At 41.2% G+C, this 25,027-nt stretch overlaps 2 protein-coding genes across 2 annotated transcripts in view; one reads left to right on the top strand and one right to left on the bottom strand.

Annotated features, from left to right (window-relative positions):
* casp8ap2 (caspase 8 associated protein 2) overlaps positions 1–16,192 on the bottom strand; it is a 17,183-nt gene extending 991 nt beyond the window's left edge. The window contains exons 1-10 of the mRNA XM_030404991.1: positions 15,831–16,192; positions 12,153–12,226; positions 10,991–11,065; positions 10,714–10,814; positions 10,266–10,340; positions 9,668–9,783; positions 6,657–9,034; positions 3,315–6,066; positions 194–293; positions 1–99 (exon numbers count right to left, since the gene is read on the bottom strand). The exon at positions 1–99 is cut by the window's left edge and continues 991 nt beyond it. Coding sequence (XP_030260851.1) covers positions 37–99; positions 194–293; positions 3,315–6,066; positions 6,657–9,034; positions 9,668–9,783; positions 10,266–10,340; positions 10,714–10,814; positions 10,991–11,065; positions 12,153–12,186 — 5,694 coding nt within the window. The 5' untranslated portion in view covers positions 12,187–12,226; positions 15,831–16,192 and the 3' untranslated portion in view covers positions 1–36. The remainder of the gene's footprint in view (positions 100–193; positions 294–3,314; positions 6,067–6,656; positions 9,035–9,667; positions 9,784–10,265; positions 10,341–10,713; positions 10,815–10,990; positions 11,066–12,152; positions 12,227–15,830) is intronic.
* Positions 16,193–16,197: 5 nt separating this feature from the next.
* mdn1 (midasin AAA ATPase 1) overlaps positions 16,198–25,027 on the top strand; it is a 91,947-nt gene continuing 83,117 nt past the window's right edge. Inside the window, exons 1-6 of the mRNA XM_030404990.1 lie at positions 16,198–16,518; positions 16,806–17,032; positions 18,645–18,869; positions 19,402–19,509; positions 19,835–20,027; positions 20,107–20,316. Of these exons, the coding sequence (XP_030260850.1) occupies positions 16,423–16,518; positions 16,806–17,032; positions 18,645–18,869; positions 19,402–19,509; positions 19,835–20,027; positions 20,107–20,316 (1,059 nt within the window). The 5' untranslated portion in view covers positions 16,198–16,422. The remainder of the gene's footprint in view (positions 16,519–16,805; positions 17,033–18,644; positions 18,870–19,401; positions 19,510–19,834; positions 20,028–20,106; positions 20,317–25,027) is intronic.

The following is a 25,027-nucleotide window of genomic DNA, read 5'->3' as shown; positions in this document are numbered from 1 at the left end:
TATTTGCATAAAACAAAGCACACACAGTCTAAGCAATCAACTGTCCATCTTCTCCCTCTTCTTAAAGATCTTCATGAGCTGGTAGAATCTGTGAGCGATCTGAGAAAAGAGAAGCAGTTACCAGTTATCACATGCTCCTTTATTACAGCAGTACAGTCACGGATTACAAAATGAAAAGTAAAGATGACCTTACCTGCTCAGATGGCTTACTAAGTTTCTCTGACAAGGCAGAGAAAGTCTCACGTGAAGCACCTTCTGTCTGCAGGGCGACCAGAATAACTCGATCATCCTCTCTGGAAGAGGCAGAATACAGGTAAAGTGCAGTAATCAGTAGCAGTAATAGAATGTCCTTGTACAACAAACACAGTATAGCACTGTAGCATATCATAATATATACATTTATATTGAGACACTTTTATTTTTATTATCAAATAGAACTATTTTTATACTGGCTGATATTTTACCATACCATGCAAGCATATACTTGACTTTCCCCTCTAGGGATCAATAAAGGTGTCAGAATTGTCTTTATCTGTAATTAACTGTCCTAGAGTTTACCTGTGTCACCACTGTCATACAATTAGGGCTGGGCAATATGGACTAATAGTCATATCCCGATATATTTAGGCTGAATATCGATATACGATATATATCCCGATATTTTTATGCAAAGTGAGAGCAAATGTTCAGTCAAAATCAAAGCCAAATATGACATGTGGGTGGGAATTTCGTCATTTTAGGGGCAAGTCCATTTGGCCTTCACTTTTTTTTTTTTGTCAGGGGCACAAAGGCCGCTGAGTAAAATGTGTTGATTTACCTTTCAGACTGATACCATAACATCCTAATTTATAACAAGACATGGATTATGTATTAAAACATTTTTTAAATACCAATATCAAGTTGATGTTACATTACAAAACAGTTTTTTTGAAGTAGGGTTAGGGTGAGGTGAGTTTTGTGACACCTTACTGAATATTAGTGTTATTGAATATTTCTCCCAAATAGAAATTCCCCAAAATTATGGCAAAGCACATTTTTTCCAAACAAAAAAATTGTAGAATAACCAGCAGGAGACCACTGATGTGTGGAGTGATTTTGGTGACACTACACTCTGAATAATAGTGAAGTTATTGAATATTTTTTGTAGTTTCTCTTTTCAGTGTTGCACTTTGTAGACGGTCCCTGCGCCCTCGTCTCACAGCTGGCTGACCATACAGACCAGAGTTAATGTCCAGACGCTCGTTTTGATTAACATACGGTTGTAGCTCGTTGTCTTCCTTACTACGGTAGGAAAAGAGCCGTCAGTTGTGTTTTAACAAGGTTTCACTTATGAGTTATTGATCCGGGAAGTTCGAATCTGTGAATATATTTCCAACTTTACCGGACTAAATCCTACCACATAAGTCAGTTACGTATCATGTCAAAACCGGCTGCGCTCGCTCGCTGTGCTGTAAGTTTCGTTCTTCTGTTTTGAGACGCTGCTGCTGTTTGAGAGGCTTTCACGTGAGATCATCGTGATGATGAGACTCCACCTGCGTGAACCGCGGACTCACTGAAGTTACTGTGAGTGACTACTGTGCACTCAGGTGGCTGTAATTAAAGGCAAGCCCGCTACGCTGACCGGTGGCCGTGCGATGATATTTTTTCACGGGGTATCAAGGCCAAAGTGCAGGGCAACGGCGGCCACCAAAGTGTTTGTTGAAGTACCGGAGTGTCTGTTCCAGCCCCTCCCCTCTCTGTGCATCAAGGAGGAGGGGCGGGGGGAGCAGTGCAGAGAGCTCCGGGTCAGCGGTTTGCCCGGAGCAAGGATCACAGCGCAAATTTGAACTATATCGATGTATGCGATATGGTCTAATTCCATATCACATTTCAAAAATATATCGATATAAGTTTTATATCGATATATCGCCCAGCCCTATATACAATACTGCTATCTTTCTCAATGATGAGCTGTTATCAGTAGTAACAGATGCAGAATCTTGAATTTTAAATGAGTTATGTTATCAATGATTGGGACAGGGACAGAAAAAGCAACTTCCATAATCCAAAAAACTTTCTGCACATTTAATGCAAATTAAATTAGACAATATGTGAAGTGTAGGACGTCTCCACCAGTATTAACCCAGAAAGATAAGCCAAAATCATCCTCAGCAGATTTGGGGTTGCAACAATTTTGTATGCCAAAATTATTTCCCATCACTTAAAGTGACTGCGAGGAACTTTCAGTTTTTGTTGATTCTAATGGCCTCTTTTGTACAAAGGCAGTATGACACCAGCGTTGCTGTCGTAAAGAGCTGATGGTCTCGTTTGCTGTTAGAGGTCATTTATAATCATCAGAGGGATCACTAGACTGTTTTATAAACACTTAAAAGTTCCTCATAGTCAGTTAAGTAGGCTAATTCAGCCTACAACATTAAAACCCACTCCTCTGCAGTGATTACAGCCAAACTATTGAAATTCTAATAAACTGGAGACAAAACCTTTTTGTACTCCATGTAGCTTCATCACATTCCTTTGAATACAAAAATGACTCAAAACACTAAAATCTGTTGAGAAATGTTAACATTACAGAGCATTCTATCCTGCAAAATACCAACTCTCCTTTTACTTTTATCTATTTTCAGGCCAGTCTTGCTCTGTCCAACGCGGTAGCAGCAATGACATATCGCAGCACAAACCGACACCATGTTTGTTTTGTACTGCATTTATGCAGACGCTCTGATTTACTCTGTATCACCCTTTGAGGACTGAAGGTTGTAACCTCCTACTGTGTGTAAGAACACACGTTAAGTATGTTCATGGGTGACACATTTTTGTGTCAGCCGGGCCAGATTTTGTCATTTGCATTTGCGTACTTCAGGAGATCATCTTTTTTTTTTTTTTTGCCTAATGCCAAAGATTGCATTCAAATTCCAAAACAACACATTTTTCCCACCTCGGTCTGTTTAGGTTTTAGGCCAGAGATGGATTTGGTCTAGTTAAACCATTTCAATTTTAAGATTTGAATCAGTGGAGATATTTCTGGGGAAACAAAGTCCCTCAGGCATGAACATGCAGTACTCGCAAGGAGCAAAAAGAGGAAGAGAAAGAGGCCATGGTCTATTCTTATTTGTAGCTTAAGACATTTTCAGGTTCTTTGCTTGAGTAAAAGTAGCAATATCTCAAGGTAAAAATGTTCAACTACCAGTAAAAAAGTACAGAAGTATTACCAGCAAAAAGGATTCAAAAAGGTGCAATGGTAAATGTGTCGTAGAAAAATGGAAATACTTCAGTATTGTTCAGTACTCAAATGAATACAAATATATTCTACTGACCTGGTCCATGACATCACCACCTCGCCCTTCTTCCTGATGACATTCTTGGCATAGAGACTGTTCGGGGACAGAGATGCCGGAGAGGATTTGGATTCACTATCATCCTTACAATTCGACATCATTCCTTCGGTACTCTCCTCTTCATCTTTTCTGTAGCGCTTGGCTTTTGATTTCTCTTGGTGCTTCTTCCGTTTACGTTTGAGTAGATCCCTTTGGTCTTTCTCTGGTGTGCTGTTTATGTCTCTCTTTGCAGTGGTCAAAGTTGTGTCCGGGTCTGAAACCTCCATTATACCTCTCTCGGAGTCTGAAACATGTGACGCCAACACTTGGACCCTTTGATTTGTTGGAGAGCTTTCAGCAGGGTGATGTGGATTGTTATAAGACTCAGAGATATAAGCTTTTAAGGGACTTTGTTGAGATGGCATGTCTTCTTCTGTGCGCAGTGTTTGACTTGCGCTGTCATCAGTATTGACTGTGAAACTGTCTCTGCTGGATGGATCAGAGCGCTCAGCACTGTTGCGTAAACTATTGTCTAAAGGAGTAGGCTCTGGCAGTTTTGAGGTATTCTGTTGAGTTGACTTTTCTGTTTTGTTGGGTGAATCTTTATGTAATCTTGAGCTTGCATCTTCAGTGGGATGGGTATCTGTACCATTGGCAGTCCGACAGGTCCAAGACCTTTCAACAAGGTTGTTCTCTGATGGTTCTGTATTTGTAGGGGTACTGCTCAGTAATTTGTCAGACAAAACAGCTTTTTCTTGACTTTCATGAGATGCAACGCCATCTTCTCTAAGTTGATCTTCATCTGTTAGTGTTTGACTTAAGCTATCATCAGCAGTGAGCGTGGTGTCTGTGCCTGTGGCCGTGGCTGCCTGACGAATTTTTACGATGAAATGATCGTTGGACTTCTCCATCACTAGTGCCTGCATTGGCAAGTCAGGCTTGAAAACGAAGGGAGTGGCAAGTTCTTCCGAGGCGACACTGCTGCTGGAGCAGCAGCTGGAATTGTCAGTGTCGAGGGCCAGGTGAATTTCCTGTTCTGAAGCGTCTTCCTCGTCCAGTAGAGCGTCCTCACTTATGTGAGCGCTGATGACGCTGTCTGGAGTGGACATGATGTGCATGCTCGATGGCTGTAGGAAGCTGAGATGGCTGTCTGACTTGAGAGGTGATGGAATGGTGAGGGAGACTGCCAGATCTTCAGCTAGGATGGAGTATGACCTCTGTGGAGCCAAGCTTGACTGCAGCATTGCTCTGTTCTCTGACGGCACTTCCAACAAGCAACTTTCGTCAAATAAAGCTGGATTCAGTGGGAGCTGATCTTTGGATAGTGGAGATGACATCTTGCGAGGTGAAATGCTTGACCATGTTGCAATAAGTTTGGAGGGCGTTTCAAATTTAGAAGGGGAAAGCAGTTTAGATGGCGAATCAAATTTTGTTGGAGTAGTGATGCTGAGGAGTCTCTCTCCATCCTTCCTTGGTGTACCAAGAGACCAGGCTGTGTTGTCTCCAGTTATGCCACTGTTTTCCAGCAAGTCAGATCCTTGCAGGAGACACTTGAAGATTTCTCCCATCTGCGTGTCTCTCACCAGGTTGAATGTTAAACTAGAGGCTTGCTGTTCTGTGAGCAGCTCAAAGTCAGTTTTGTCAAGCAAAGAGCTATTTTGAGGGACAACCAGAGATGTGTTTTTTTTCTCTGGTGTTGAAAGAACAGTTTTAGGAGTAGGGAAGTCCACCAAAGTTTGTGTATTTGGGCAATTTGTTGAGTGCAGGTCAACATTCCTGTCCTTACTGACATGTGTGATTCTTATATCTTTGCCTCTGCTCCCAAGGCCTTTTTTGTATGGCGCCAGAGTGCAAGGCTTGATCCGATTCAGGTTGGTGGGAGCCGAATAGGCCTCCTTTTGTTGACTTTGAGGCTTCTTTGCAGGAGGCTGTCTAGATACTTTCTCAGATCCACTGGGACTGCAGTCTTCAGCCTGAGCTCTTGTTGGTTTGCAAAGGCCCTTTAGCGTTTTATAAACCTCCCTGAACAAGTAATCAACTTGATCATCTACAAAGTCCCATAACTTTTGCTTCAGATCAGATGCTTGCTGTTCAAAGATGCGTTTCACAATACCATTATTTGATACCTTGCTAAACACAGATGCAATCAATTTCTTCAGATTGGATTTCAGCTCCCCTTCCTGTCTGCATATTTGACTAAAATGAGCACCATCCACAAATTCTAAAAAAGACTCCTGGAAATTGTCCATCACACCATAGAAGCTCTTCTTGGGAAAGGTTTTATGAAGCTTCATGTACTTCTTTCGGATCTCAGCACGAACCAACTTGAATGTCTCCATTACATCCTCTATGGTGGAAAAAGCAGCTTTGGTTGCTGCAGGACAAACCATTTTAAAACGACTCTTCGGACTTCGTGCCGATACACTCGGTATTTCATTAGTTTCTTTTGATGTAACACACCTTTCTTTAGACGTCCTTTTTAACACAGGCCTTGGACTTGATTTATTTCCAACTGGTTGTGTCAACTTCGTCTTCTTGGTTGACGGAATGGGAGGATCTGCAGCTGTCTCATCACTTTCACTTAAAATTTCCCCCTCCTCCAGTTCAGTGTCAGAGAGACGTGAAGGCGGGTCAGATACCTTGTCCACCAAGTTTTGTGCTTCATGGTTTGCTGGAGAACCTGGATATTTGTTTTCTTTGTTAACATCCAGCTTCTTTGAGTTGGAATCATCAGCTGTGCTGCATGAAAATTCTGCACAGTAGGGAAAACGAAAAGAGTTTAGGCATATTGTAGTTGTTATGACAGCATTTCCTAATTATGATTAAAAAACATGATTATTACAAAGTATTATTATCTTGTAAATCATGTGTATCTTGTCTTTATATGATACAGTAAATAACTGACTGTCAATGCCATTTGAGATGCCAAAGCTACAATGACAATACCCTGAGCCTGTTATTAAGACAGTTATCCCCAAGTAATTCCTAGGCCACACTACATAACTTTACAAATCAATTTGGGATCTTGGGGCTTCCAGAGACTCGGATTGCGCCAGACAAACAGTAGGGAGCCATTTTATGATTTTGAACTTGTTTTTTTAACATTTAAAACAACTCCTCATCTACTACAGTCCCAAATTTTTTTTTATGGACTACAAAACTTCGCTCGACGTTCCATTGCCATCAGGAGTAAGTAGATAAGGACTGAATTTTCCTTTTTTAAGTTGTAATCACAAGATAACAGACCTAAAACATTACAAGCAATCACTTCCACTCTAGTCCTTTAAATGCAATATGCACAAGATTTAATGTAACCAGACTTTATTATCAGGCCACCTTTACCTTTCTGAAGGCTCTTGACATGACCCGGCTTGCCATGAATATGGAGATGACTTCTCTTCACCATCCGTATTGGGCTCCTCAGAGGGCTTATGGCATCAGGGATCCTCTTCAAATTGCTCAGTGTGCGCATCATTGAGTCCTCATCATGGACTAATGGTATAGAACTGGAAGGCTCAAAGTTAATCTCTATCTTTCCGGGACTGAAGTTCTTCTTTGGTTTGAGATCCCTATACTTCTCTGGCAGTGTTGATTCCTCTGTTGTACTGCTGACTTTGGACACCGCGATACAGCCAGTGGAGGAACTTGACTCAGTTGTGATGCTGTCATTGGCGTTTTCACTGGTCTGTGTTAAAATGAAAATGGCCTCAGGAAGACTCAACCCTTCCTGTGGAAGTGATTCCAGGTTTATTGTACTGGATACAGCATCTGCATCTTTAGGACCATCTAGCATTCCACAAGCATCTTTCTCATGAATGGAACTAGAAGCCCGAGGACAAATTCCTTGCTGACAGTCTTGAGGTAGGGTAGTGGGTGACTGATTTTGTTGACTGGCCTCATCAGGAACACTTTCTTTGACTGAATCCGCTGGGAAGCCTTTCTGTACCGCAGGTTTAGAAGTTCTACACTTCAGCGCTACACTTGAATCAAGCACAACAGGTTTGAACACTGCGACAGATTGATCAGTTTTATTTCCAGGGTTTACTTTTTGTAAAGAATTGTCTGTGCATCGTTTGTTTATGCTTCCAGATTTGTCACTGACATCATCTGCTCCTTGTTCATCCACCTGGCTGTATAAGGCCAGCTCGGTTTTGTCCGCGTAATTTTTTGAAACAGATTTTACAGAACTCCTCTCTGGTGATTTTTCTGTCAGATGTACATTCTCTGGGGTATCTAGAGCTGAGGTAGTTTTGTCTTCAAGTTGCTTGTTAGCAGCAGGAGTTTCACTCTGTTTTTTGTCCTTTTCAATAACATCTTTTATGCCATCACACCCATTATTTGTCTTTTCAGATCCTGGAGTTTTGGCAATATCTGCAGATTGTTCTGCAACATCTTCTGACTCTGCTTGTAATTCACTGCTGTTTACTTCATCGATCACACACATGTCTTCGATGTTAGGTTGTGAGCTCTCATCATCCGTTCTATTTTCAGTGACCTCGTCCACAGATGTTAGGTTATCCTGGCTGGCATCGATGGTTAACACTGGTTTCTTAATTGGTGAAAGGGTTAGATTCAGTGTTTCCATGAAACACAGCTTCCTGTTTGGACTATTTTCTTCCACAGAGCTCTTCTCTGTAACGTTCTTCGGTTCTTCGGATGATCTTTTTAAGGCCTCCCGTGTTTTTTCTTTTCTTTCCTTACTACATACATCTACTTTAACATTTAGTGATTCTTTTGACCTCTGTTTCTCACGTTCCTTGCTTGTCTCTAACAGACTGCTCCTCTTGTGCTTTCTGCTTTCCTCTTGATGCTGTACATCACCTTTCTTTTGAGAATCCCTTGGCAATCTGTCCCCTTCCCTCTCTTTGTAGTAGTCAGCATGTTGGTTGGAAGAAGGCTTCTTTGAGTCTGAACTTCTGATATGTCCATCACTAGTCTTGATTTTTCTATGATCTCGGTGGCAGCCCTCTTTAGAGCTGTGAGCTGCACAATGTTTAGAGTCTGATGTGGACATTTTGGCTCTATCTTCTCTCATCTCTCGACCTCTCCCATTCTTGTTGTCAGAGGAAGCTAAGGTCTCTGGTGGAGGGCTTTTGGCCCGCTCTGATCTGTGGTGCCCCTCACCATTTAGGGTGTCCCTGCTTTTACACGACCTGGAGTCTGATCTTCGTCCTGTGTCTCTGTCTGCTTTGTGGGACCTGTTTTTCTCAGGGGCATATCCTTCCTTGTTTGGATCTGAACCAGTTCTTTGTCTCCTATCCACTGAACCAGATAGCTTTTGATTTGGACATTTTTCCTCTCTGTGCTTCGACTTGTGTTTGTATGACTCACTATGTCGCGTCGATGAAGAGCTGGTGGACTTGATGATAGAGTGCTCAGTCTGTTTGTCAGGTTCAACACAATCTCCTCTAGAGGAACTTTTGGAATAACTGTATGAAGATTCTTTAGACACTCTTGTCTTACAAGATCCAGTGGGCAGATAGGTGGAACTATCGCTGTCCTTTCTGGAAGATTGAGGAGGTTTGTGTGGAGGATGATCATCCCTGCCAGGTGAAGCTGGTAGAGGTGGAAGAGGGGGAGGAGGACTGGATGGTGGAGGAGGAGGTGGAGGACTGGAGGATGGTGGAGGAGGTGGCTTACTCTTGGAGGTCCGACTGAACGAATTTTGATCACGCTGATGATTATTGTGAGGTTGATGATGAAGGCGCCCTTTCTCTGACCTTGCAATGAAACAATGATTTAACAACTGATTAGTCTGTAGACATAGATAAGTCAGTAGAGGTAGCTTCTACAATCCATAGTGGTAATCATGAACAAGCCATCTGTTGTAATTGAGCTGCCATTGTGATCTTTTACATATCATACCTGAAGTTGTTAGATTCAGTGACTATTTTCAGTGTTGATGTTAATTATTATTATTATTTTTTGCCTCTTGAGTTATAAAATGGTGATACAGAATGGGCTGGGGCAAGCTGGTTAGCAGGCTAACTTCATTAGTCATCTCTTAAACAGTACATAGATGTGTTTGACATGACATCAACAAGCATTTTTTCAGATGCTGAACATGATGCCTCTTTAAAAAAGCTGGAATCTGAGAAACGTTACTCCAACCAATTAATCAATTATCAAAAATAGTTGCCAATTAATTAATCATTGCAGCTCGAGTTAGCTTAAGGTAGTACAGAGCATTTCATACATTAGATTAACCTACAGCCCAATATGTTATTGTGAAACAGATAATAAAGTTCAAATTAAGGATGCCATGATTGCTTCAAATTTCGTAGCCCCAAAAATGTTATTCAGGACAGGGCTAGTTGTAATGAGTCACCAGTTGATTTTAAAACAAAACATACCATTGGTTCAATCTCTGAATTTCAGCATCTTTCCGTGACACCTCCTGTCTAGCTGTTCTTAACAGTGCAGAGATGTTCTTTTTGAGGCGGCAGTTCTCAGTGTTCAATCCTGTATTCTGTTTTTGAAAAAGAGAAGACAGAGAGAGCACACCATGTTAGTGCTGTTCAATTATTAGTTGAGGTAGGCTTTAACAACCTCTCGAATACTTGAGTACCCAGGTTTGCTTATCAAGCTGTGAGACAATATTTCAAATAACCAAAACAATTTTTTATGTACACAAAGCCAATGATTTTAACCCCAAATTTTTTGAGAAAATGGCAATTTGAGTGGGTAAATTATAAGACCCATTTTTAAACATAAACAACATTTTCAAACAGTAGCTTTCCAGCAGTGCTTCACTCTGTGTGAATGACCAACGGCGGAGAATTGACAAACCGCCGCTGCAGCGTTAATGCAGCGTCTCTGTGTGAGAGGGACTATTCTCAGCCTCCGCAGGTACTACCACTTCCTGTTTGGGACGACGCGTTGTCCCAGCCCTAATAATAATCAAGCAATAAAACTAACCCTTGATTGAAAAATAGAAACAATAAAACAAACCTGCAACTCCATCTGCTCCAGTCTTCTGCGCAGCTCTTTGATTTGGTTTTGGGCTGCTTGGAATCTGGACTTCAACTTGAAACAAAGAAAAAGAATAGGATTATGAAGCACTTGGCTAGCTGAAAGCAGCCCTTTGCATTTTATCAGATAATCCTTTAATATGCAAATGTTGTGTATGACACCGAATTAAAACAAAGGTTCATCCTGTATCTGACAGCTCACACCAAACTGTTGGTCAGCGGGAAATCTGTTGTAACTGCTTTTCACCTCAGCCCTGGGTCACTTCTAGATCACTATTAACCCAAACCATTCTACCAACAAATTTACATCCTTTTATTTGTTATCTCAGAGCCGCTTGTAATGTAAATGCCAACCCAAGGCAGGGGTTACAATCTCTCCCGCATATATGACTTAAGTGTGAAATTTCATGTGAGGAAACATGGCTCACCTCAGAGAACGATGACTCTCTGCTCTGCTGTTCCTCTGTGACAATTTCTTCATAAAGATCCATTGACTCTTTCAGCTCAGAAGCATTTGGTGGTGATTTCTCTGTAATAAACCCAGACAAGACAATACATTAGATAAATCATGGTTATAAAGCCATAATGTTGGATAAAGGAATCTGTGCTGGACTGCTTTATCACATGCAATACTATGTTTGATATCTGGTAATGCTATTGTGCTGTATCAGACCAAAATGAAACTATTTCAGAAACAACTTTTACCTGCATTGCTGCTAGAACTGATATCCAGGCCATCGTAAATATCCACAGAATCTTCACTGACATCCGGTACCATGACTGTGGATATTATATATGTATTATAAATGTTTGTTATCACATTTTACACATTTTAAAGCACCTCCACCAACCATCACCTCTGATGGCCTAACCTGAGCCCTCTCTCCTCTGAAGATTTTCTCACACTAGTGATGTCTAACCATGCCACCTCCTGTTCCCTTGACACGATTCCCTCCTCCCTTCTCCAAGACATTTCACACGACACCCTGCCTTTCCTCTCTACCCTGATCAACTCCTCCCTCACCTCAGGCCATATTCCAACTCCCTTCAAGACAGCTACACCATAGACTCAGCTGACACCCGAAACTACAGACCTGTATCTCTTCTGTCATTCTGTCTCTAAAACCCTGGAACACGCAGTCTACAACCAACTGTCCTCCTCCTGTCTTTCCCAAAACTACCTCCTTGACCCAAATCAGTCAGGACTGCTCACTCCACTGAGACGGCCCTCCTCACGGTGACCGAGTCACTTTGTGCCACCAGAGTCTCATCCTACTCATCAGTCCTCATTCTCCTTGACTTATCCTGTGTTTGATACAGTCAACCACCAAATCCTCCTCTCCACTGTGGCTGAACTTGGCATTGCTGACTCTACTGGTTCACATCATACCTGACAAATTGCACCTTTCAGGTCACATGGAATGGCACCTTGCCCAAACCCTGCATTCTGAAAACTAGTATCCTTCAAGGTTCAATATTGGGACCATGTTTTCACTTAACACCAGATCACTAGGCTCTGCAATCACATGACATGTATTCTCTTACCAATGTTGGACAGCTGCGCATTACCTCCAAAATAACTCCCACATTCATTCCCACATCTGTGGCTAGTCCTACATTTTCATTCCATTGGAACATTTTTTTAATGGGTCCCTTTGCTGCGTGTCACTCCCCCTCTCTCTCTCCCTGTTTCCTGTCATATCTTCAGCTATACTGTCAATAAAGCCATAAAAGGCCCAAAAAATGTTTAAAAAAACAAACAAACAAAAAAGATAGCCTTTTTAAAAACAGAATTCCCCATTATAGACACAAAAAAAAACAGATCTAATAGTATCATTGAATGGATATATAAAAGCCTTATACTTACGGCCAGATGCATCGTTGATGTCATTGTCCTCCATTATTCCCAGTATTACCGTGATGCTGTTACCTAAGAAGATCCTGGTAACAATGACAAAAGAAAATAGTTAATTGCAACAACTATTACCCAAAACACACTTAAAGGAGAACTTCAGTCGATTTCAACATGCAGCTTTATCGCTCAAGCTACCCTTGACTAGCCAGTACCGAAAACGCAAACACTTTTGGTCCACCCCTAACAGGGCTCCTTGAATGGAGAGTTAGCATTGACAGCTAACAGCATGGGGTCAGAACTTTACACTGTGTTTTAAGCATCTTAACATGCTCCAAATCTCACCCCAAAAGGTATGCAGCATGAGCAGACACCTTAGCACACAGCACTGTAGCGTTTATGACTCACAATGAATAAAAAAGTGGTTAAAACAGTGTGTTTGTGCAAGCAGCTACATACCATTTGTTGACATCCATGTCGTAGACCAAACTAGTCGATCCGTCGAGCGTGCGCTTACTCCCTCACTGGCAGCAACGGACACTTGAATTTTGCAGACAGAAACGTATTCCAGCATTTTCGTTTTTCTGTTCATGACGTACATGTTACAGCCTGCCATGAGCCATTAGCCTTACAATAGCCTGTTATGAGTCTATTTGCTCTGCACCGAGAGCTAGCTTGTCTGCTCATGCTAATGGTTCTTACAGAGAGCAGAGCAGAGAGTCCGTGATGATCGAAGCAGCGCTAGTTACTGAAAATGGTACGAGTTTGTGCAATGCCCAATTGTGGCAATAGAATGAAGAAATATAAGAATATAAGCTTCCACCGTTTGCCTCTCTACGACCCCAAAACATCACCGTTGTGGCTGGTCGTCCTACAAATAGACATGCAAACTCTGTTTGAACTCTGTGCGGGTGACACACTGTGCGGGTGACACACTGTGCGCCATCCTGGGACAGAGTAGGCTGTATGATATCCCACTCCTTACAGCATAGGCTTTCCTCTTCTGTATCCATTTGGACACAACATCCACAAGAGCACCACCAGGTCGCTGTCCGCCGCCGATGTCCTTGGCCGTGAAGCCGCCTTTGCCTGTTCCGCTCTCTGCGCCTCTCTCTCCGCTCTCTCGTTCTCTAGTGCTAGTAACTCCTCATCTGTATACTCCGGTACGAACAAATATGGACTACCGTCGAATTCAAAAGGTTCGTCGTCGATGTCTTCCACTTCGACATCAGACAAGCTTTCCATCGTGACTATTTCGGAAACAGCTTCGATCATCACGGACTCTCTGCTCTGCTCTCTGTAAGAACCATTAGCATGAGCAGACAAGCTAGCTCTCGGTGCAGAGCGAATAGACTCATAACAGGCTATTGTAAGGCTAATAGCTCATGGCAGGCTGTAACATGAACAGAAAAACGAAAATGCTGAAATACGTTTCTGTCTGCAAAAATCAAGTGTCCGTTGCTGCCAGTGAGAGAGTAAGCGCACGCTCAACGGATCGACTAGTTTGGTCTACGACATGGATGTCAACAAACGGTATGTAGCTGCTTGCACAAACACACTGTTTTAACCACTTTTTTATTCATTGTGAGTCATAAACGCTACAGTGCTGTGTTCTTAGGTGTCTGCTCATGCTGCATACCTTTTGGGGTGAGATTTGGAGCATGTTAAGATGCTTAAAACACAGTGTAAAGTTCTGACCCCATGCTGTTAGCTGTCAATGCTAACTCTCCGTTCAAGGAGCCCTGTTACGGGTGGACCAAAAGTGTTCGCGTTTTCGGTACTGGCTAGTCAAGGGTAGCTTGAGCGATAAAGCTGCATGTTGAAATCGACCGAAGTTCTCCTTTAACACAAGGAGGCTGAAGATTAACTTTTAACACCTAACTGATGGATGCACTGAAAACCCAGGCAAGATTCATCAGATACACAATTATTTAGAGTTGATAAACCAATCTATAAAGAGGCACTCCAACAGTCTCTGGAGAAAATAACCCTGATGATGTCATCTGAAAGATTTTAACAGGCCAGTTGCGAAAGAAAAGGTGTTTATTTGAATATTGTGAGGGCATGATGAAGTGTTTTTTTGGATCTGCTACTTGAATTTTGACCTTGCTGTTTAAATCCATCTCTTGTATTGCATTACAGATTTACTGGAGTTAGAGCTAGGAAATATATGTATATTTTATTTCGTTTTTCATTATATGGAGATATGACATTAAGTGTTATCATGGTAAAATGATGTCCTTTTCTGAACTTCCAAGGCTGTTCTACGTGTCTAATTCTTGCCTTCACACACTGAGTCAATAAATATTCACATTACTTGTGATTATTTTTTAAAATTCTCATTTATATGATATTTGTCAAAGTACAAATAGTCATCCCAACAATTTTCTTACAACATAGGTATCTGCTCAAAAATGATGTGATATTTGATTTTGTAGCCCTGTCCTAGCATGTCCTAGCAAGTTCTTTTGGTGAGATTTTGACATATTGAGATATATTTTTCATATCACAATATAGCCTAAAAACAGTGTGCCATTATTCAAAGACTATATCACCCTCCAGAATAGTTCAACTTCATGTTATATTCGCAGTCCACAAATAATGTTAGGCAATTTGACAGAATATGTACAGTATACTTTACACATGTGTCAACTGTCTGCGATTTTTCTATACTGTTTATGTCTTTTCCCTTATTTTCTCTGGTTGTATATTATAGGTGATGATGGGCAATGAGCAGTTAAGTTTTACATCACTGTAAAGAAGTACCTTGATTAAATGGGCTTTCATTTGCTGGTTTATGGTTGTTTTTAAAAAACAAACATTATTATTATACAAAAAATGACAAAGAATATATTAACATATTGCTCATACCTACAGTTCATCTTAAACTGTAAATGCAGTAAGGTTATCTCTAATACAGCCTGATCACTTAGCTGTTAGCATTATAACAGTGGTCTAGATGGACCTCTTTTGTTCACCACTTTCCACAGGAAAACAAAGAAGACAGCAAAGAACAAAGCGACTATCAGGGCTACACAGAGACACACTTCTTCAATAGGACCTAGTAGCCCTACTGTTGCGTCTCAATTTAATGTTAAACTTTTTGGTTAATTATTGTTAAATTTCTATTTTTTTCTTTTTCAACGGCCAAATCTCATATTTGAAAAACTGAGCTCACAGTAGTAACGTTAATGCTAACATTGACATAAATGAAGCTGTCCTAAACCCTTCAAACCCACATACATGTCTACTTAAATCAGGTACTACAAAAGATAGAAGGAACTTCAAAGTCAAATTGTCTCTGTTTAGCATCTTTAACGTGATATAATTTGATGGACGTTTGAGCTCAGCTATCCTTTCATGCTAACGTATGTCTAACTTGCATCCCGTCACTGAGGTATTCATACTTTTTTTTATTGAGAGCGTATCAATTAATATTTCTTTCGGAAAATTTCTCAGTTTCCTTTCCTTAACTGACATTTAATTTTATTTGATAAAGAAGTCAGTTAAATAACTGACGGCTGCACATTTAAATGTACTTTTCCAAACTCAACAGTGAGCCAAGTTTACCCAAAAGGACAGAAGTGCTCAGTCGGTACGTCGGGATGCTAATGTTAACGCTAACTTATACATCGAGCAGACATTCAGAAAAAAGGATATAACTGTAAGCTAACTATGACTTAGTTGACTTACTTGTCGGCGTACTGTTGTGTGTCCTCCTGTTGTTTACAACTGTAATGTCGCGCCAAGACTTCTCTGCACAGGAAGTAACGACATTTTCGCGCGGTCTGTCAGAGCTGAGGGAGTGTTCTAGTAGCTCATCAGTTTGAAAAAAAATATCCTTAAAACTGAAGTCAAACCCTGAAGGAGAGCAACTGTTCCGTGACAGATGTTCTTCTCCAGCGGTTCATCTCCCACTGCAGCCGACTGGTGTGAATGAAAGCATCAAACCGCAGCAGATATGGCAGATCTCCAGGGCGAAAGTTGCTCTACTAGCGGAGAGAGTTGCACTGAGCCGGCGTCCCTGTCCGTTTACGTCATTACAGCGCGACGTCGGGGGAGAATCTAGCCCGACCCGGAAGGAATTGAGCTTCACTCACATGTGGACAGGATTTTAACATCAGTGACGGGAACGTGCTTATGTGTTGTGATACAACCTCAGACAGACAATCGCGTGATGAACCTCACAGTTTAGTTCAATAACAGTAAATCAGGATACTTAATCAGAGCCCGCGCGAGCTAGTTTTCTTTGTAGATCGCTCCTCCACAGGCGACAAATGATACGATGGAAAATTTAGAATTGAGCCTGTCGTCACTGGGCACCATATCCAGACATGTTGACAAAAGTCACAACGAACTAAGCCAATATCTGTCCAAACAGGTAAGATATGTTGATTCCTGACTTGTATAAAATGAAGGAGTGTTTTATTTTCACACTGTGACACAAAACGTGTCCTGTGTGCAGCATGCAGTACTGTTTCTATCACATGTCAGCAGTCACAGTCCAAATGACATAGTTGTACTGTATTTTGTTTCATACAAGTTATTCTGGTGCCTTATTAATCCATAGGATGTAAATATTTTAAAAATATATTGATTTATGAATGCTTTTATGTCAACCAATCAGTATTTCAACTGAGGCGTCCCTGCCATATGATCTCCCCTCAGATATGGAGCCAGCAGGACAGGCAGTGTATTCTGGAGTGTTTGGCTCAGCTTCTGTTGGAAAAGGACTATACTTTGTTGATTGCTCGACACCTGCGGCCGCTGGTTCTGGACCTGTTGGAGCGTAATGCAGAGAGGGTCAAAACTGGTGGCAAGATCAACCATGACCTCCACGAGCGCCTATGTGTTGCCCTCAGCAAACTCCTCGGCGTCAGTCCTGATGCACAGGCGTAAGTGGAATCTATTCTCCTCACCGTGACCAGGGAAATTGTCCCCTATATGTCTCACCTGCAAAGATTCTGGTGCTGACCTGAGGTACTTGATTAGCTTGGTTGGAGGCCTTTAAGCAAAAATACAGTGTTTTTAATATAAATATATATTTTCAAATATTGAAGCTGTGACTATTTTTTAGCACCGAGCTTCGAGATGAAAGGTCTGGTTCAGTTGCCCAGTGTGAGATGAGAAGACTGGTAATAATTTCATTTTTGTGTGCAGAGGTGGAGTCAGGACATGGTTGGACAAGTTGAGCATAAACATGGAAACATATTTAGGAAAGTTAATTGTTGGACATGTTTCCTGGTGAGCACCAGTTTAGTAGACCCCTTAAAGGAATAGTTCACACCAAAATGACAATTCAGTCATTATCTGCTTACCCCATGCAGATAGAAAGTTGGGTAATTATTTGTTTTCCACAAAACATTTCTTGAGTTTCACAGCAGCACAGTGTTGCAGCATTCTCCTAAACAACTGAAGTAGCTGGGGATTTGTTTTTAAACAGAAAAAAAAGCCAGAACAAAAAATTGCTCCAAACAGTTTATCTGGCATTATCCAAGACTCCAGAAGCCTTGAGATCTCAAATTCATTTGAAAAGATGTTAGTTAAACCCTCAAAGTGATGGAGCTGGTGCACCTACTGCAGGTCGGATGCTTCTTTTCAAATCACTTTGGGATCTCAGGGCCTGCACAGACTTAGATTATGAAGCTTGATGAGCTGTATCAAGCAATATCGAGCTTTACTGAGCCTTTCTATGTTTTCTGAATTGGTTGTTTTTTTAATACGTTTTACAACTAGTGCCCATACACTTCAGTCCCCAACTCTACTTTGCTGTGAAGCTTTAGAAAAAATGTATGAACTACGAAACTTCTCCTGACTTCCCCTTGGCATGGGGTGACTAGATAATGACTGAACTTTTTCTTTGAATTCAACTCTAAGAGTTGAGAAGACTAATGTGGTTCTAATTATTATCTGAGCTACAGAACTTTGAATGAGCTGATGTCTCTCAGTGAGTTCTTTTGGGCAATCAGTAAAAGGTGCATTACAGTTATTGTGTTGGATGAAAAATAAAGGTACGTGTTTCTTTCTAAGGGAGAAAATGTATGTCTTCATTAACTTGTTAATGTGGGTCTTGAGACTTAGATCTGAATCAAGGACGAAAGAGAGACTTGTTAATTCAGGGAGTTAATTTCCTCAGATTATAAAACTGCATTTCTTCTAGGTTTAAGAAATTATTGCTCATCCATTTACTATTTGCCAAAAAGTAGGTGTCACTGGAGTTTAAAGCTGCAGCATCATTGTCCTTTCAAATTATGTTCTCAAGTGGTAGCATGTATATTATGAATAGTAATTGACCACGGCAGATCCCTTGTGGAACTTCAGAACAGATGTCATGTATTCAAAACAGTCTATCTGCAAGACTGATGTAATTTTGTAAATTTATCCCATTGGTGTATGTCTGAGAACAGTCAGATTCTGAGGAAACTCCAAAATTACTGGTTCATCTTGCACTCAGCATTTCTCCTGGCTACATTCTACTCTGACTCATTTTGTACCTCTCTCCATAAGGTTTGCCGCAAGGTACTTCAACGATGCCCCCCCAGTGTTTCAGAGGCTCTTCTTCACCAGTGAAGAGTCATCAGCTGTTCAGTATGGCCCCAGGAGGATGAAGCTGCGTGACCTCATGGGTGCCACCCTACGTTTCCTCCAGAGTGATTGTGCCAAGTTTCGAATGCTTTGGGACTGGAGTCCTTGTGTATCACAGCTGCTCACCAGCGACGTAATGGTTCGAGGGTATGTACCTAATGATGCGCCACAGGCCATATAGGCTAATAAATCCTTTGTTTTTTGGAAATCCAAAAAGAGTAATCTTGATGATACCCTTTTTTTACTTGAATTCCAAAATTCCCAAATTTTAAGACTGTGGTGTGCATGTATGTGTACAAGTAGTATAACGCCTTTTGTGGCTCCAGATGAGGGCTGTATGTGATCTAATAAATTGCCTCCAGTGATGTCTCTGAGTGGCTACATTGCATTGTGGTTGATGTAGACTACAGGTTTGGAAAAGCAGTCCACTTGTCTAGCCTCCTATTACACTGTTGGACTCATTATGGACAGTCTCACAAAAATTCTTTAAGGGGCAGGTATTCCTTTTTTTCTTTTTTTTTCACTGTTTATAGTTGTATAAATGTGAAGTTTGTATTAACATGTAGCTGATATAATTATGCCTGCAAAGTTTTTTATTTTTGTTTTTTGCGTTTCTTTGCTCGTTGCTTCGTTGCCCCGCCCAACTGAACATTCTGTACTTTCCAATTGTCTCTAACAGGTACACTGCCCATTGTTTAGCACTGGTCTCTCATATGACTGATAACCAGAAAACCATCTTTCTGAGGAAGGTGCTCACAAATGATGAGATCCTACACATGAAAATTAAGTATGTAGCTTTGTTTTTCCTTTCTTTTACCGAGTGTCACATCTTGGACCAAGTGTTCTGGAGAATTCTTAGTTTCAGTGCTACTCATGAAACTGTTTTGTAATGTAATGGTACTAAAACAGCACAGTTTTAGTATATTTAATTACACATATGATTGTATACATATTTTTTTTTATATTTCTGTTTGTAGAATTAATGTGTTCATAGATAATAGGAAAAACATTCTTAGTGTATTATTTCAACAAATGTGTTATCTTGGCTAAACTGGTATAGAATAATATTTATTTGTTTGCATGTCATGTCTTTTTCTTCGTTCCTTGTTTAGAGCATTGGAAGAAGCTCAGCAGCTTGAGGTAGAAAAAGCCTTAGTGTTAACCAATCAGGGCTCTGTGATGTGGCGCCAGGAGAGAGCTAATAAGTTTACCAGGGGCCAGGTGGTATCAGAGGACCTGTCCCAGAATGTTGTGGCAGTCTGTGGTGTTGTCCTACCCAGGATAGTTCCTAGACAGGCTGAACAGGTACGCAGCTCTTGTTTTGTCACATAAAACAGTCTCTGCTGAGGATCTCTACCGTCGTTATATTGACTCTATTTTGCAGGTGAACAAAAAAGATCTGGTGCTGGTGGACTCAACCTGCCGGAATCTGAGAAGACTGGCATTGGCCGTGGCTTCCCAGAAGCCTGTGCTGCTTGAGGGCCCTATTGGATGTGGTAAAACCGCTCTGGTAGAGTTTATGGCTGCTGTCACAGGTCATACAAAAACTACAGAGATCCTCAAGGTCCAGCTCGGGGATCAAACTGACAGCAAGGTGAGCAACATTGAAGGATTCTGCATTAAAAGGTCTTAAGATTAATAGACCTTTGTTATATATTTTGTTGAGCTGTGTACTTAGATTATCCCAAATGTTTCCACTGATGTTCAAACCAGAGAATTCCAGAAATCCAAATTTAAGCTAACAGTGTGTTTCATTAGGCCGCTATAATTTCCAAGATGGAATGTGATTAAGGAAAGCTAGCGAATTAGAATAAATGTTATGTGAATAAAACTTTAAACATTACCATGTCAGTGAACATATTTGCCTGAGTCACGCAGATAGATTTTCATCAGCAATGGTGCTTGTTTAATCGTGTGTTCACTACAGGTTCATTGTGTTAATATGCCCCAAACAGCCAGATAACTTTATTAGACACTATGGTACCGTGTTGCCCTCGGGCAACAAACCCATTTCACATCTCCACAATGCCTCCCTTTGCATGGTGCAATACTTTAAAAGAGCCGGAAGACGGCGCGCAGGTGGTCGAGTGGTTAGAGCGCATGCCACATACGCAGCCGACCCCGTTTCGATTCCGGCCGGAGGTCCTTTGCTGCATGTCACATCCCCCTCTCTCTCCCATATTTCCTACCTGTCTACTGCTTAATAAAGGTGTCTATGCCAGAAAAAATCTAAAAAAAAAAAAAAAAAAAAGAGCCGGAAGACCATAAGGAACCAATAACAATGCTTCAATTTGTCACATGACCTTCAGGAAGCCATCGAGAAACCCCTTTTCCCAGACTTTTTCAAAGAAAACAGCTTTGCCATTTTGCTCCTAAAATTGGCTGAAAACATAATTTCCTGGCCCTTTTCCATCATAAAAAAAATATATGCACACTCATAGGTGAGTAAACTTTAACTTTTTATAGTTTAATGTAATTTAATTGCTCATTAAATAGTGGAAACTTGTTAAAATGCAACTGTTGCCTTGAGGCAACAACGTACTATAATGGAAAATTGCATATGTTGCCTTGAGGCAAAAGTGTACCATTATGGAATCAACATGGCAGCATGTAATGTTGATAGAGTGTGTTTAGGTACACTATATTGCCAAAAGTATTCACTCACCCATCCAAATAATTGAAATCGGGTGTTCCAATCATTTCCATGGCCACAGGTGTGTAAAAGCAAGCACCTAGGCATGCAGACTGTTTCTACAAACATTTGTGAATGAATGGGTCACTCTCAGGAGCTCAGTGAATTCCAGCATGGTGCTGTGATAGGATGCCATCTGTGCAACAAGTCCAGTTGTGAAATTTCCTTGCTCCTAAATATTCCAAAGTGGAAGCGATTGGGAACGACAGCAACTCAGCCAAGAAGCTGTTGGCCATGTAAAATGACAGAGTGGGGTCAGCGGATGCTGAGGCCCATAGTGTGCAGAGGTCGGCAACTTTCTGCAGAGTCAATCTACAGACCTCCAAACTTCATGTGGCCTTCAGATTAGCTCAAGAACAGTGTGTAGAGAGCTTCATGGAGGTGTTGCATAGAAAGCTGCATAGAACACCTTTGGGATGAATTAGAGCGGAGACTGAGAGCCAGGCCTTCCCGTCCAACATCAGTGTGTGACCTCACAAATGCACTTCTGGAAGAATGGTCAAAAATTCCCATAAACACTCCTAAACCTTGTGGAAAGCCTTCCCAGAAGAGTTGAAGCTGTTATAGCTGCAAAGGGTGGACCGACATCATATTAAACCCCATGGATTAAGAATGGGATGTCACTTGTTCGTGTTCATATGCGAGTCAAGGCAGGTGAGCGAATACTTTTGGCAATATAGTGTATATAAAATATTCAAAAGCATACCATTAATCACAATCTTTATATTTTATTATCTATTATTATTATTTGTTATATTTTCCTCAATTTACATAATACATTCAGCATCATTCTATACCATTATGATACAATGTTGCCTACAGGCAACAAACCCACAAAACTTCCAAAAAATAATAAAATTAAAAAAAAATCTTTAGATTATGTTTATTTAGTCTATTTTAAGACATAAAAACACTCCAAACATTTTTTTCCTAACTCGCATCATAATGCGTACCATAGGGGGTTAAGATATCAAGCAATGGTGTACATAGAGGTTGTGTGTGTCTATGTGTTTGATTTTGATAAGTCACTCAACTCAGCACTCACCTGAGACTCTGGTTCTTTCTCTTCTTTCTCCCCTCTACTCTCTGTAAGGTTACACTCATAAAGTCAAGTACATTTCCCATTCAGCAGTATCATAACAGTATGTTGATGAAGGTTCTCAGTCATCCAGGTCATAGTAATTCTTAGTGCTGTATTGTAGGCAACTGGACTTGTTTCAGTTTCTTGAAGACATTTCACCTCTCATCCAAGAGGATTCATTAGTTCTGTATCATTACATTACATAAACACCTGACATTGGTGGTCACCTCTGCGGATTGCTGCTGCAGTCTGTTTGATAAACAGGACTGTAAATAAATCCCAAAAGTTAAAATGAGCTCTCCCCCCTATGGTAAACAGCTCTGGAGAGCAGAATCCAATGGACTCTGGGTGTTTACTCCTCCAGAAGGTCTGGCTCTGTACCTGACTCTCTCCTCCAGACATGGCTGGCCCTGTGCAGCTGACCAGCGTCCTCCGCCAGCCCTCCCACAACACTCGCAAACATCTTCCGTTTTGAGACCCCTAGTGGCAAAAATGAAATACTCTGTATTTATACCAATATCACATGTATGATTCAGTATACTCATCAAGGAGTACAACTAAGCGCAGAGAAAACAGGCACATATTGTCTTCTGTGACTCTGGTAGGAACTTTCCAAAGTTGGAAAAAAAATAACCCTGTTGATTTCACAGTGTTGCCATCAAGGTAAGGTTTGCTTAACATTTTTAACAGAAAGCCTGCATTACAAATTGGTTGTAGTGTAGGTGTAAAAGATGTGGGCATTTACGAGGTAGTAAGGATCCCTTTTAAGGAACAATAAAAGGGGGATTTAGGTTAAATTTGGCTATCAATAATAATTAATGATTATTTGGGATAATTATTAATTATGATAAATAATATGATCCAATTTGCATTAGATCACCTCAGGGGCACCACCCTTAAAGAAGGGAAAGGATAGCAATTTTACTAAATCAGTCTCATAAAAACGTCCTGAACTGTTTATAACTCTGGTTAATAATTAACTTAATAACTACAACCAAATTTACCATAACAGCTAGTAATGGTTGAAGGATTTTGGAGTTCTTGACAGTGTAGAGGTTGGCAACATTCACTCTTGTACAATATTAAATAGACAGCAAGAAGGTTCAAGGTCTTTTATTTAACACAAGATGGAAACACACAATCTAACTAACATGTACTATATACAAGTGTGTGTGTGTGTGTGTGTGTGTGTGTGTGTGTGTGTGTGTGTGTGTGTGTGCCTGGCAAAACAAAGAAACAATGGCAGTCAATGATATCACATGTGGGTGTGATATGCTCTAGCCTCAAAGAATGTGTGTGTCTGTGAGTATGTGTGTGTGTGTGTGACGTGGTGCCAGGTTATAGAAGATGGCTAGTTGCATGCAGAGACTCTGAGTCTGTGTGAAGCATAATTCAACTAACGTCGAATTAGCCGTCTAGGAAAGCAAACCACCAATAACTTGACTTGAGGTTACCAGTCTTTGAAGAGAAGGTGCTGGTGGTTGCAGGAGAAAGTGTGGGCTCCAATGTTGAACAAGCGATTCCTGCTGTGCAAGGTTTGATGAATCGGTAGAGGAGGAAACTGGTCGCTCCTTTTCCTTTGTAAGGATAGCAGCTCGGTGCTAACCTGCCTGGTGTTCCTCAGATCCTCAGATTGGCAGGACCTCGTGTCGCTGCAATGAGGAGAAGTTCTTTTGGCCCTGCTGCCAATGCAGCTTGCAGCTCTCCACAGCTTGTTGGGCCCAGAAAAAGGGATCTTGAAGGCAGGCAGCCCCGTGGGGGGAGGTGGAGAGGAGCCCTTGAAAGATCCGAAGTTGAAGGAGTAGAGGGCGTTGAGTGAGAGAGAGAGAGAGAACAATGGATGCTCTTGGTTTTGACTACCTGATCAGCGGGGGGGTCTGTCACCCTGACCAATAGTAGCTCAAACCTGAATTCTGCACCTAGGTGTGAAGAATGGGGAATTCTGGGACACTGAGTTCAGTTCAGAGTCCATTTTGAAATCCACAATGAATGACTTCATCTGTGGGTCCCAACAGATAGATAGATACTTTATTCATCCCGAAGGAAATTCAAGTATCCAGTAGCATACAAAATACAAAATATACATCAAACAAAAATTAAAAACCCTAACCATACGAAAAGAATTAAAAATAAAATATAAAGTATAATATGAAGTGTATAATATAAAGTGTGTATATATAATTAACAGTGGCTACAGTAAACAGTGCAAATGGAGTGAAATGCAAATGGAAGTAAAACAGTGCAAATGGATGTGCAAATAGAGGTAGAAATTGTCTGTTTGAGTCTGTTTGTGGAGCTGGACTGGGATAGCAGTCTGCCACTGAACACACTCCTCTGCCTGGTGAAGGTGTTGTGCAGAGGATGGTGGGTGTTGTCCAGTATGGACAGCAGCTTGTCCAGGGTCCTCCTTTCTGCCACTGTCACCAGAGAGTCCAGCCCTGTGCCCACTACTGAGCCAGCTCTCCTCACCAGTCTGTCCAGTCGGCTGGCGTCTTCTTGCTGCTTCCTCCCCAGCAAACCACAGCATAAAAG

The sequence above is a fragment of the Sparus aurata genome, chromosome 22, assembly GCF_900880675.1.
Source record: "Sparus aurata chromosome 22, fSpaAur1.1, whole genome shotgun sequence".
In the NCBI taxonomy this organism is placed as follows: domain Eukaryota; kingdom Metazoa; phylum Chordata; class Actinopteri; order Spariformes; family Sparidae; genus Sparus; species Sparus aurata.
Note: the sequence above shows the minus strand (reverse complement) of the source record. Positions and strands in the feature narration are given on the sequence as shown.